Below are 14,370 nucleotides of genomic sequence, written 5' to 3'. Positions count from 1 at the left end.
AATAGCTGCAAAATACAAAAAAACAAAAAAAAACTTACATGTGTCATCTGTTTACAATTTCCAGGAGTTGGAGATACTACAAAAACTTACTAATGATACTCACGTATACACTGTGGTAAATATAAAAATTTTTACAAATAAAAAAATTTTCTTTTTAAACAATGAAAGCAATTATTAATTTATCAAAAAAATGTCTGTCTTTACTTTAAAATTTAAAACGTTAAATGTTACCTTGATTTTTCACTATTTCGCACATAACTCTGAAACTTGTTACATCTCTGGACTGAAACTGCAAGAACGAAACTCTGGAACAAAAAGAAAACAATTTCCATAATCTGGAACGAAGATCTGACGTGGATGGAGTTGGATCAAACAGGAAAATGATAACAAAACTGGTGGGACATCCTATATACAACTATTAGGATACACTAACTACTTAAAGGCTTCACTGCTACATACTTCTACACAAAGGGGCCAAAAACAGGAAAACACAAATTCGGCGGTGAATTTGCGAGACTACACTAAAACTGGCACAGTACATTAACTGTGATTGGTCGGTGGGCGTATCTTAATTTAAAATTTGGCGGGTTTCATGTTTATTAAAATGAAAATTGGGTATTGGTAGTAAGCCGATATTTATATTTTAGGATTAAGTTATTACAGTTTTAATTGTATTATTATTCCTACACTGAAAATGGCAAGGTACATTTGCTGTTATTTTCTCGATGGGTGTATCTTAATTTAAAATTCGGCGGGTTTCATGTTTATTAAAACGAAAATTGGGTATTGGTAGTAAGCCGATAATATTTGTATTTTAGTATTAAGTTATTACAGTTTTATTTGTATTATTATTCCTACACTGAAAATGGTAAGGTACATTCGCTGTTATTTTATCTGTATGGGTGTATCTTAATTTGACATTCGGCGGGTTTCATGTTTATTAAAATGAAAATTGGGTATTGGTAGTAAGCCGATAGTATTAAGTTATTACAGTTTTATTTGTATTATTATTCCTACACTGAAAATGGCAAGGTACATTTGCTGTTATTTTATCGGTATAGGTGTATCTTAATTTAAAATTCAGCAGGTTTCATGTTTATTAAAACGAAAATTGAGTATAGGTAATACGTATTTTAGGATTAAGCTGACTATTTTTGAAATCTTAGAGATGCCTTTTTTATTAAATATTTAAGTATTGTTTTAATTTTTTTGATGAGGTAATTTTGTTAAGAGGTTCTTATGAACATGTATCATTATTCTCTTTGTATCCCATGTGGAATCGGCTTCTCTAATTATTTTACTTACAAACTTTTCTGTTCTGTACCAAATCAATGTGAATACCTTTTACACCCATATCTTGTCTCCACTGATCTAGTCTTATCTTCAGTTCTCTCTCAGACTTTTTTACCAACACCAAATCAGCTACATCCATTAAAGACCAAGGATCTCACCTTGAAGTTAAGCTGTTATCTGATCCAATACGAATGAGAATATGGGCTTAAGACAGAACTTTGATGAAGCCCTACTTTCACACAAAATTGGTTATTTTTCATATTCATTCTAATGCTAGTTTTTAACCCTCTCATACATGTATTGCACCACTTTCACATATTCATTGCCACTCCTTACTTAATGTCTTCTACAGTAGGTTTCTGGTAAGTTTGTCATATAACTTTTGCAAAACTATTGCAAATCAAATAAAACACTAAATAGCTATGTTTAATATTTATTTTTTATTAAAATCTGGGAAAATAAATGAGGGGGGGCCTCATTGGTGCAATGGCGAAGGTAAAACCCCTCTAAACCTCACCTAGGACCCAGTACATCCCGATTTCAAAATACAACTCTAATACAAAAGTCTACAAATAACATCATTACTTAACATGGCTTTAAAATTCAGGCCTAAATTAAGCATATATACATATATTTTATGAAATTTTACTATATTACTAATCAAGTAAACATATAATAATGTTAAATTAACTAACTTTCTTGTAAATAAGCCTATAAAACTATAATAAAAATTCAATACAGATACAAAAACAAAAAATACATGTGAGCTACAAATGGTTCAAATTTAATTTTCAATCAGTTTCTTTTTTTATTGGAAGGAAAATATTCCTGCTTTTCCATTTTTCGCTTCTTTGTAATATCCTTAGTGGTTTCCTGAAATTTTTCCTTCACTTTACGCTTTGCTTCTTGAACAATTCTCATAAATTTGTCATGTACTTGTGTATAAATTTCATCGTCTAAGTCATCTAAGCTGTCTATGACATTTTTGAAGTTTTCTTTTTGAAGACATCGTTTGGTGTTTTCCTGGATCACATTTCTCTGTTCCAACTTCCCTCTGACAAATTCATTAATTTCCTCCTCATGACTTGATTTGATAATTGAATTTTCTCCTAAACTCCTTGCAGCATCATCTAAAACAGAGTTAGTACCCATGCGCTCCTCATACATTCTTACCAAGTGCACATGCTTACACAAGGTATTCCTCACCACATATTCAGCACACTCACACTGGTATCGATGAATACAAATTTTACACACTCTACAAAACAATGTCTTACACTCATTTTCACACAGTTGTCTTATCCTTATGTTATATAATTTATTAGGATCCCTAAAGGATTTTACCTGAAATTGTCCATATACCTTCAAATTCTTCTTAACTTCCACTTTGTCTTTCATTGTTTCTGCCATTTTGTGTGCTTTTGCTATAACCCTATCTTGATAATTGTTCGCGTTTGGTCTTTCAATGTCTATAATCCTCTTCCACATTTTGATATCCACTAGATCATCTATGGTGTCTAACAACTTTTCGATTGCCACTGCACCATTTCTTCTTAGGTGGTTGGTTTTCAGTAAATTGTTGAATGATTCTATCGCCATATTTGTATTGATCCCTGAATTTCTTCTGTAACAGTGGGCCCACATTTTGATCCTCTCTTCATTCTGAAAGTAATACCTACAAAAAAAAAATATACTTAAGGATGACTTAAAATGTATGATTTCATATATTTATTTACCCTGTCAGATAATTAAAAAAATCTGTTTCATTTGCCTCTTGTAATTTTATTAAATATTTCTTGCACAACTCCATGAATCGATCTTCATTTGTTTCATTAATTATTCTTTTCATTTCATTTTTCATTTCTTTCTTCAAAACTGGATCCTGTATTTTCTTCTTCCCTTGAATATTCCAACTTCTTACAACATGCCAGGTACATAAAAGCCGTTTTGGTGGATTGCCCATTATCTTCGCCCATGCATTGTAATATTTGGCATCATCATCACTCATGAAATGTTCTGCATTAATTCCGGTCTGCAACTTATTCTTGAGGGCACCTAAAAGTTTTTGAAAAATATCCTTATTTACCAGTCATAAACTGTCACTACTCATATCATACCTAAAAAAACTTCTTGAACTTTTTGGTCCAATCTGTTTGACAATAAAAAAGCAACCGGAAATCCTGCATTTCTATCATCTTTAATGAGAACTACAGTCAAATCCAGCCCCCTCTTATTTGTCCCATGTGTTCCATCCATACAAATTATGCTAGGGAATTTCCTTAATTTATCTTCCATTACAGAATTCATAAATCCTAATGCAAAATCTTCTTTTTTAAGTACATCATGTTGTTCTCCTAATAACAATAAACCATCAAATTATGTTTACTTAAAATTTATAGTTTAGAGATAATTCAAGATAAATGGTAAGATATTGAAATTTTTTTGTATATTTTGGTAATCATACTTTTTCAATTACAATAAAAATTACCCTTTACAGTAGATAATTTAAAACTCCGAAAATTTAAGTTAAGTTAGTACTGAGCCCACGATATGATAGATCTGAGGGGAAAATGTAGATTCTGAATCTTCTGAAGGCAAAATGAAAGAACCTTCAGCAACAGATTATATAATAAAGCAAGTCATAAAAACTTAAATGAGAAAAGGGAAACCTGTAAATAAGCCATAAAAAATGCATCCAAAAAGTACTAGGAATGGAGAAAAACAAAGAAGTGAATGGTTTTATAAAGAATAACTGAAAGAAAAAACACAAGGACATACAGATAGAAACATACAAAGGATGAGCTAAGTGGAAACAGAAGATGAATAGCTATGAAAGGAAGAGAAACAAGTCCACAAAAAAGAAGAGTGAAAGTACAGATGGAGAACAACTTTAAGAGTTACAAAACCTAAGTAAAAGAGCAGTTGCAAAAAAGTCCTACATGAAAAAGCAAATGAAGAATTTAAACCTAGGACCATGATGTGCTGAGATTGAAGGCAATATATTGACAGAATAATATGAAATAAAAATATGGACAGAATATTATAAGAAGAAACTCGAAGACAGCAAGGATGCGAACCATAAAAATTACATTTGACCAATTAGATAGCAGAAAAAAAATCTCTCAACAATGGTGATCCAGCCTGATCAGACTAAATATCATCTGAGCTGATTAAGCAAGGAGAAAAGTTATTACTGAAAAAAAAAGGAGAGGCTATTTGGAACACAGAAACTACCACCCAATCACACTTCTGAACATAGGATACAATATATATGTAGCTCATTACAGCATAAGATCATATTATTATGCAGAAAAAATTTTAGGCAAGTACAAATGTGATTTCTGAAGGCAAAAATCAATAATAGACCAGATATTTTTTCTACAGGAAATTCTCAAAACCATCAATGCAATATCAACAAACACAATCTCATCATAAATGTTAAAAGTGAATATGATAACATAAATGTAGGGTATCTAATCTAAGTAATGACAGAAGGAAAAATCTTAAGATGTGTAAAAGAAAATTGTATGTGGAGATGTATTTTTAACTGTACTTGGATTTGGATATATCATAACATTCATTCAAATAGGATAACTTCAGTAGAAGGAACATGAACAGAAACAAATAAATATCAGGTAGACATAAAACAAGAGGACAACTGAAAATTAGATATAAGGAACAAATAAAACATTACATGGCAATTTTAAAAATCAAAAATTGGAAGAACATACTACAAAATAGAACAGAATGGGGAAGTATTTTTAAACACACCAAGACCCAAAAAAGGTTGTATAAATGATGATGATAGAAGACAATAACTTAAAACTCTATAGTTATTTAAGCTATTATAGTACATTCATATTATATTAAAGTTGTTAATGTCTGACAAGATATTTATTACATGAGAGAGGCAAAGGTACAGCAGTATATTTAACCCATGAACTACCACAACCTCCACAAAAAAAAATAGCTTTAATGTAAAAAGCCAATAACTACAAACTTAGCAGATATATTATTTAAAAATGTTTTTGTATATATAAAAAGATTTGTTGCATGTGCCATGCAAGAATAACAATTCACATAAGTCACATTGGAATAGAATTAATTATAATTGTGGTAGGTATCAAACAATTTTTTGGCGTTTACCTTCTTTCTTGAATAAGAAAGCATAATTCTTGTTGTTAGCATTCCATTCCTGAACCTTTAAGGCTGTTGCTACGATATCATTCTGATCCCGTTTGTTGTGTATATTATACTTCCTGGACAAATTTGTGAGATCTTTACTTGTTAATAGGGCAAGTCTTTCTAGTTTTGGTGTTTTCAATTTTCTTGAATCATCTAAAATTCTGCTGGGTGGCACTCCAGACATTAACTTCTCTACAATAACTTTTTCTTGGGCTTTTGAGAGATGCATGGTTCTTAATTCTTCATTATGTCCAGCATGTGTTTTCCAATAACTGACAGAAACTTGTCCTTGATCTCTCAGTTTGCAGATCAGCCTGGAAGGGCACACTCCTTTTATTTTAATTGATCCACCGGATTTCTCTGTCCTAATTTTATAGTTGGGCTTATATCCTAAAGATAGACAAGTATGAGTTTTAATTATAGCAAGTAACAAAGTATTGCACTTACCATCGACATTACTTCTGTTACACTCATAGTATAATACCTTATGTTCATTTCTATTAAGCATTCTATGCATTGCATAACTTGTCTCAATTTTCTGCATATCTTTCCATTTTTCATATTCTTGTTTACTAGAAAATTCAAAAGTTATTAGTTCAATACTCACCTGGTGGTGGTCCTTGAGATGTTTTCGTAACTTCTCATGACTTTCACAATTAGTTTCTTGCTCACATAATGGACAAACTATGTGATTCATTCTTTTCTTGGACAAATCTATTTTATGCATTCTTTTGATATGGCGATTTCGTAATCTCACATCTTTAAATGTTTTGCTGCAAAGGTGGCAGGCCCCTGAGGAAATTTCAGAGCTTGTTGAACTAGATTGAGTACAGGAATCCATAATTTCTTGCTAAAACAGACTTTAGATAATTAAAATATGGTGTTCTAACGAACAGATTTTTAAAACAATTGAAATGAAAAAGTTTTAAATTGATATTATTTATATAAGCTTGGAGTTGTAATAAAACCAGCGCCAAACAGATAAAAAAATTTTATGTGTGCTTGGTGTAGAGATATTTACATATCTCTGGCTTGGTGTTAAATAAAACCGCCAATCTTCGACTAGAAAAGCGCCAATACAAAACACAATACATAAACATAACCTCACAAATCATAGGTCGATAACGACCAATCACAGCAAATGTGCTGTGCAAGTTTTAGTGTAGTCTGAATTTGCGGATCCATACTTGTGATCCACACAGCGAACCAAGTAAGAATTTCTCTACACCTGCACCTACGGCGACCCAAGTACGAATGACAAATTTAAAAATTCGTTCATATGACCATATAAGTTGAAAATAAACAAACACTTGACAGGAATTAAAACGCAGAAGATTCCATTTCTACGACGTACCAAAATTATAAGGCGACTTCGAATAAAACATTAAAAGAAAATGCTGAGATAGTACACATCTTTAAAATAATAAACAACTCTAAAACGATTTAGGTATATCACTTTTCGACGCCAAGAAAGAATTGCAAACATTTGGGTTCCAACACGTACGATAGGAACAAAATTACATCAAAAAACATTCTTAGATCTCTCAAACATATATGAGGGGACCTCAATATATCACACATACGAGGGGACTTCAATATAAAATGCTACACTCTTAACTTCTACTAGGAGCGCAAATTAATTACTTCGGAGAAAATGAACTAAACTTTCGGAGAGAATATAAAAAAATAGCTCTTTTATTTTAAATAGGTATTATGTCAAAATTTATAAATCACAATTTTGAAATGAGTAATTTATAATAATAAATAATTTATTATTGTACATATGAGAAGTTAGGCGGCGCCTACCTTGCTTACCCCGACGGGCCGCCTCTGTAACACTGACAGCTAAATTTGGAATGGCTCAAAGTAAATATCTTACTCAATTTTATTTCATTGAGTCGACTTGTGCTGAACGTTATATTATACTGAAGATTGTTTATTAAAGTTATTTAGCACAGTTGTATTCATTTTTGTTTCTGTTTTCTATTTTTGTTAGTTAGTTAGTTTGACTATGTAAAAAAATTTTATGGTAGGTTTGTGTTTTAGGTTGCCTCGAGGAGGAGAACAAAATGAAAAGTCTTAAAACAACTAAACATTCATCTACCAAAGAAATTTGTAGTAATGGAAATACTGATAAAACGACATTAGATATAAATATGAAACTTCAGCCCGGCCACGGACCTAACACGTGTCAAATTTGTTTAAAGCAGTTTTCCCGAACAAATACTTTAAAAAAACATTTGATAATACATACTGGAGAAAATCCTTACAAATGCGAAATCTGTTATAAACAGTTTTTTCAACCAGGTTCTATGAAACGACATATGATATTGCACACTGGAGAAAAACCTTACAAGTGCGAAGTTTGTTTTAAGCAGTTTACTGAAAAAAGTAGTTTAAGAAAACATATGAGATCGCACACCGGAGAAAAACCTTACAAGTGCGAAATTTGTTTCAAACAGTTTACCCAAACAAATAGTTTAAAAAAACATTTGATAATACACACTAGAGAAAATCCTTACAAATGCGAAATCTGTTATAAACAGTTTTCTCAACCAGGTTCTATGAAACGACATATGATATTGCACACTGGAGAAAAACCTTACAAGTGCGAAGTTTGTTTTAAGCAGTTTACTGAAAAAAGTAGTTTAAGAAAACATATGAGATCGCACACCGGAGAAAAACCTTACAAGTGCGAAATTTGTTTCAAACAGTTTACCCAAACAAATAGTTTAAAAAAACATTTGATGATACACACGGGAGAAAAACCTTACAAGTGTGAAATTTACCTAAAACAGTGTACTGAAAAAAGTAGTTTAAGAAAACATATGAGATCGCACACCGGAGAAAAACCTTACAAGTGCGAAATTTGTTTTAAGCAATTTTATCAACTATACGGTATGAAACAACATATGAGGTGGCACACTGGAGAACAACCTTACAAGTGCGAAATTTGTTTAAAGTCGTTTACTAATAAAGTGAATTTAAAAACACACTTAAGGTTGCACACTGGACAAAAACCATTCAAATGTGAAATTTGTTTTAAACAATTTTCTCAAGTAAATACGGTGAAACGACATATGGCATATCACACTGAAGAACAACCTCATAAGTGCGAAATTTGTTTTAAGCAGTTTTCTCAACTAGGACATATGAAACGACATATGGGAATACACACTGGAGAAAAACCTTACAAGTGCGAAATTTGTTTCAAGCAGTTTCTTCAGAAATTTGATTTAAAAGTCCATTGGAGAATTCATACCGGAGAAAAACCTTACAAGTGTGAAATTTGTTTAAAGCAGTTTGCTTACAAAAATTCTTTGAATTTACATATGAAAGTTCACACAGCAAAATTTGATATTGTCGAAAAAGTAGTTTGCAAAGACGTTTAATTGTGCGCACTGACGAAAAAACAAACTTTTTTTAACTTTTTTTATCAGTTCACGGAAGCAGATCATTTGAAGAAAAAAAAAACATTTTACCGAAGACTGGTACACATGTAATCAGTTTACTGCAAAAAACAATTCTGAATTACTTAGTTCCTCAGCAAAATTTAAGGAAAAAAATAAAAATTGGAGACATAGCAACAGTGATGGCACCCAATATGCACCAGTAATCGTTGATTAGAGGTAAAATGAATAAATATGGCTATTTTATTCTATAAAATTGCAGTGTAAAAATACTTCAAACAGTTTTTCTCAAAATCTACTACAACAATCTCAGTAAAACAATTTTTTTTTGATACTTTATATATGTGACTACTATATAAGCCTCTAAAAAGTTCAAAAAACCTCTCCACCTTTTTAGTACAGGAGTAAATTCACGCCCAAAACAGGCGGTTTTTCAAACTCTATAAAATCTCATATAAAGGCCTTAAAAATGTAACAAAAATTAACTTTTTAAATGTTACCTTATTTAAAAATTAAAAAAAATGAAGCCTACAGAAAGATGTTTACCCGACAAACTAGAATAACTGTAGAGAATTACTAGACAAAGAGAGAAAAAGAAAAGAGGATACACAAAAGAAAAAAACGAAATCACTTAAATAAGAAAATTAAATATATAGAAAACAAGGTGTTAGTGGCAGGAATCTAATAAACATTTCTAAAAGAGAAGAAGGTACAGGTACAATACCAAAATGATATAGTATTTCAAATCGAAAAAATCAAGAGTATTTTTTGTTGATGGGTGAAAGTTAAAGTTGGGCAAAAGGCTATTAAAAATCCTGAGGATTAGGATTTTATTTTTACAAGCACCAGGTAAGAACAGCAGATAATTATATCAAACTTTTGTTAGTAAATATGTAACGAAGGTATTGCCTACCTCAGGGTAAGAACATAGGGGACAGAAACTATGGGGGCGAAGATAGGACAAGCAAAATAAACGCTACTATGCGAACGGCACCCAGGGGGTTGTTGGAGAGCTGGGGTCGTGGATAAGTTGAAATAAATGGGTCGGATTGGGGTATCTACACAAAAAAAATGAAACATGGGGGTTACTTAAGTAAATCTCCTGGGCAACTGGGCAAATAAAACAACAAGGAAGGGCTTCTAGCAATTTAGAATAAGGGCGCCGCTTTGAAGGATCCTAAACTTGCTGGAGGAAAGAAGAAAAGGGCTCTTCCTTCCTAAAAAGTAAACACACAAAAAAAGGTTAGGAGATTTTTCTACACTAAAATAAACAAAATGGTTGGAGCAATAAATTAAACATTTATTTGTGTCTCTAACAAACAGTTACAAAAATACAGATTGCACCAAAAATATACTATATAAATAGTTGCCAAATACAGAATAAAAAAAAAAAACTTACATGTGTCCGTTTACAAACTCCAGGGGTTGGAGAAAATACAACAACTTATTAAGCTAAAAAACTATTAACTTAAAAATGTTGCCATACAGATATTAACCTTTTTTTAAACAAACAAAACAAATAAATATCGAAACAAATAAAGCTAGCTGTCACATGTTAAATTTAAAAAAAAAAACAATTAAAATGACAGCTAAGTTAAACCATAAAATTTACAACTTATTATTACAAATCCTTTTAAATTTTAATGAAAGCAATTATTGTTTATCAAAAATAATGTCTATTCAATTTGGAAAAATTAAAATGTTAATTGTTACCTTAATTTCACTGTTTCGCACTTAACTTTGAAAAAACTTATTACACATCTATGGGACATCTATCTGGACATATTCTCCAACAGGGACAAAGCAACCGTTTCCATACTCAGGGACGAACAATCAAAAGATGTAGAATTAGGTTCGGTGGAGGAAGCAAGCTGACGACGGGGACATCCTATATACTCATTTTCCAAATTTCATCAGTGTCGGTGTACTGCACAAATCTTATAGTGATTACTCTGTTCTTAACTGCCATATTGCAAAGAGTATTATCACCTTAACCGGTCTTAAGACATAACACAAAAAAATTGAATCGACTCGCGATTCCTAATTACCCAAACATCTTTCTACTCTGACATCTCTTGCTTGACTCCTCTTGCCTTGCATTTTACAAATTTCAACGCAAAATAAATTCCCCTCGCGCCTCAAAGCTAGTTTTTGTGGTCTATGAACCTAAACAAACAATCTACCCTTCTTGACCTCATTCTTAGCAACGAACCGACAAAAAAAACATTGAAATATTTCCAGTTTTATTACGTATTAGAAAAATTGTATTACCTGACTTGCAATATTATATTAGGGGACTCGAATGTAAACAAATGACAAAAACAACTGAATACCAAAACTTGATATTTAGAATCTCAACTTAAAATGCCATAATATATTGATCGTTTTAAAATTCATTTGCAAACAGAAAAACGAAAATATTCCACCGACGGGGGCGTCTTTAGAAATTTTTAACATATAAATATTTCGTAGTTAAAAAAAATTTGAAACGCTACAAATACAAACTCGATACTATTTTGTACATTTTGCTTCTGTAGTTAAATTACCTTTAAATCTTAACATTCTTAACCAACATGCATCGTTTATGTATATACTACATAATATATTTTAAAATCGTTAAAACTCTTAACTCTTATAATTGCATTCCAAAAGTTGCATTACTCTATAAAAAAAGTCAATGCACTCTTAATTTTAATAATATTTCATTATTTTAGATTTTCATGGACCTTCTACTCCTGAGCAATAGTTACATGCTAATTTGTGATGATCCTGAAGAGCAAGATCGCAGAAATGCTAGAGTTTGCACTTTATTATCTACAGATGGTCCCTTAAGGAAGAGTATTTTAGAAGGTATGGAACTTACAACAAACCAGCACTACTGAATATAGAGGCATCTGTATTTGTTTATCAAAAGAAAGATCTCTAAACACGATGGGAAGATTAAATGAAGATTGGTGGAAAAATCCCTACATGAAGTTGTGCATCTGGTACAGGATTGCAGCTAATGGAGGTAGCAAGCTAACAATATTTAGAGTCGCCCCATCCACACCCTGACAAGGGATTAAGGAATGAGGAGGAGGAGGATATTTGTTGCCAATACTTTACCAAAGAAAATTATACAAATAAACAAGTGTCAGGATATCTGTGTTTTATTTTGTTGTTTTCGGGACTTTTAATGTAATGGAAAACAGATATACAGTATACTCCGTCTATAACGAACACGGCTATTACCAGGTTTCGCTTATAACGAGGTACATTAGATGTCCCGTGAAATTTCTATTGAACTATAACCCTCTATAGCGAGGCAAATTTGGTTATAACGAAAGAAAATAAGATCGAAAAACGTGTTTTTTTACGTTTTTGACCTGGCCGTCATTTTTACGATAAATACAACTGTTTAACATCTTTAGAAAATATGCTCAGGCATGTTAACCTGATGGAATTATTATTCCGAAAACGTTTGTGTTTTTCGATGTAGCCCTTTTAAGGGTTTTTAAATATACCTACATACAAAGATTAAACATATTTTTTACATAATAATATGTTTCATTTAATTTGAATAAATGTATTATAAAGCGTTTTTATGAAGAACATTTGTTCGGAACACACTAACTGTAATCGAACGAAGGTGAAATTTTGACATAAATTGGTAACACTCACGATACACAGACTACCGGTATGTTCTTGCGCATGAAAGGCGAACGCGTGACGTCATCTGGGAACCTTAATTTTCATTCGGCAATGCTAAATCAAGCGGTAATTGTTTGAATTTTAAAATTATGTACCTATCATCGCTTTTTAAATAAAAAATTGTATTTTATAATCTTTTACTGCGATTTTCCAATATGCATTTTATTTAAACATGAATTTCCATTGAAAAATAAAGATTTTATCTTTTGTCCAATATACATTTACCATAATATATTAAAAAAATAAAACAAAATTAATATAAACATTCACTTTACTTTTGGGTCTGTAAAAATGTTTCACATAAACTTAACCCCAAATCAATTAGGAAGTTTTAAATTTTAGATACTTAAAATACTTACAACCAATTACTTGATGACTTTCAAATTTTATTTACAAAGTAGAAAAAGGTTGATTTCAAGTTAAACCAGGTCAGGAATCTAAAAATTTAAAGTGAGAATTTTATTAGTCTTTGATATACATACATATTATATATATATATATATATATATATATATATATATATATATATATACATATATATATATATATATATATATATATATATATATATATATATATATACATATATATATATATATATATATATATATATATATATATATATATATATATATATATATATATATATATTACTAAGATCTGCTTTCTCTTACTTTTATATTAACTTTTTATTTATTTAATTACTTTAATTAATTATCTAAGTGTCGCAAATACATAAAAAAAAAATAATCTCAGGGTGCCATTTTACTATACAAAAAAAATAAATCAGCTTAGGTTATTAGGTTATACTTATCTTTTCTCGAGTCTTCCAGTATCTCTTAGTTATTCCTTATCGGGATAAAATAGGAAAAGGAAATAAATAGAAATAACATAAATAAACAAATACAAATATCTTTTATTATCAAAAGAAATAATATGAAGATTTATCAAATAAATTCCATGGGCTTAACTGTCCCAATGAAAATTGTACCACATAAAATAATTTTAATTTACCAAATATTTATCGGTTTGTTTTTTTATAACATTGATAAAACAACGTAAACAAGAAATTTGGATATTCGTAAAATAATTACACTTCCTATGAAAATTTTGAAATATTGGAATCTTTGTTCATATGTTTTTGTCTCGATGGTTTTTGTACTCAAAAAAATATAAAATTCTGAATATTATAAAAAGAAACTTTTTAAATTTATTAAGCAATATTACAACAATAAACAACAATTTGTAACTAAACTAATCCAGAATTACTTTAATCGTTTACAGCTTAATATTGTAAAACTTCAATTTGATCACTTTCAACGCCACTAGTATGAATTTAATGTATCGAAACTCAAACAACAAACAAGGAGCAAATGGAGCAAATACATTTTAGGTTCCCGCGTGACGTAGATGCGCGGCCGAACCAAATTTAGCGACGACAATCGTCATACCGTTTAGTCTGTGTATCGTGGTAACACTTATTTGACAGATGCTATGTTGACACTTTAGTTTTGTTTTTATTATTTACTATTAATTAAACATGTTTTTTAAACAAGCGGCTCAAATTCTTTTTAACAAGATTAATTTTTAACTCTTGTTTTGTTTCTATTTATTTACATTAAATATTAATTTATTTTGTTGTATAATCCACTTTTGCAATAATTATGTGACCTATTTGATTTTAAATGGATTCAGGATTTTTTTATACTTTGGCAACTATGTCAACTTCGATCTCTATTGAACGCCAAATCACAGTATACACCATGATACTATGATTAAGAAGATAAGATAT

General features: G+C 30.5%; 2 protein-coding genes across 2 annotated transcripts in view; both read right to left on the bottom strand.

Annotated features, from left to right (window-relative positions):
• Positions 1–14,370, bottom strand: part of LOC140443240 (uncharacterized) — a 102,001-nt gene that overhangs the window by 61,735 nt on the left and 25,896 nt on the right. The window lies entirely within an intron of this gene.
• On the bottom strand, positions 1,711–6,630 carry LOC140443181 (uncharacterized). The gene is made up of 5 exons (XM_072534283.1): positions 5,926–6,630; positions 5,440–5,868; positions 3,411–3,647; positions 3,030–3,348; positions 1,711–2,968 (listed from the first exon to the last, which is right to left on the bottom strand). The coding sequence occupies exons 1-5, from the start codon at positions 6,317–6,319 to the stop codon at positions 2,089–2,091; spliced, it is 2,259 nt and encodes a 752-aa protein (XP_072390384.1). The 5' UTR covers positions 6,320–6,630; the 3' UTR covers positions 1,711–2,088.

The sequence above is a fragment of the Diabrotica undecimpunctata genome, chromosome 1 (assembly GCF_040954645.1).
Source record: "Diabrotica undecimpunctata isolate CICGRU chromosome 1, icDiaUnde3, whole genome shotgun sequence".
In the NCBI taxonomy this organism is placed as follows: domain Eukaryota; kingdom Metazoa; phylum Arthropoda; class Insecta; order Coleoptera; family Chrysomelidae; genus Diabrotica; species Diabrotica undecimpunctata.
Note: the sequence above shows the minus strand (reverse complement) of the source record. Positions and strands in the feature narration are given on the sequence as shown.

Coding starts and splice junctions, on each gene's coding strand:
- LOC140443181 (XM_072534283.1), bottom strand. CDS start 6,319: ATGGATTCCTGTACTCAATCTAGTTCAACAAGCTCTGAAATTTCCTCA. Junction 5,869..5,925: donor TAACAGAAGTAATGTCGATG/GTAAGTGCAATA, acceptor GTCTATCTTTAG/GATATAAGCCCAACTATAAA. Junction 3,349..3,410: donor AGTTCAAGAAGTTTTTTTAG/GTATGATATGAG, acceptor AAAAACTTTTAG/GTGCCCTCAAGAATAAGTTG.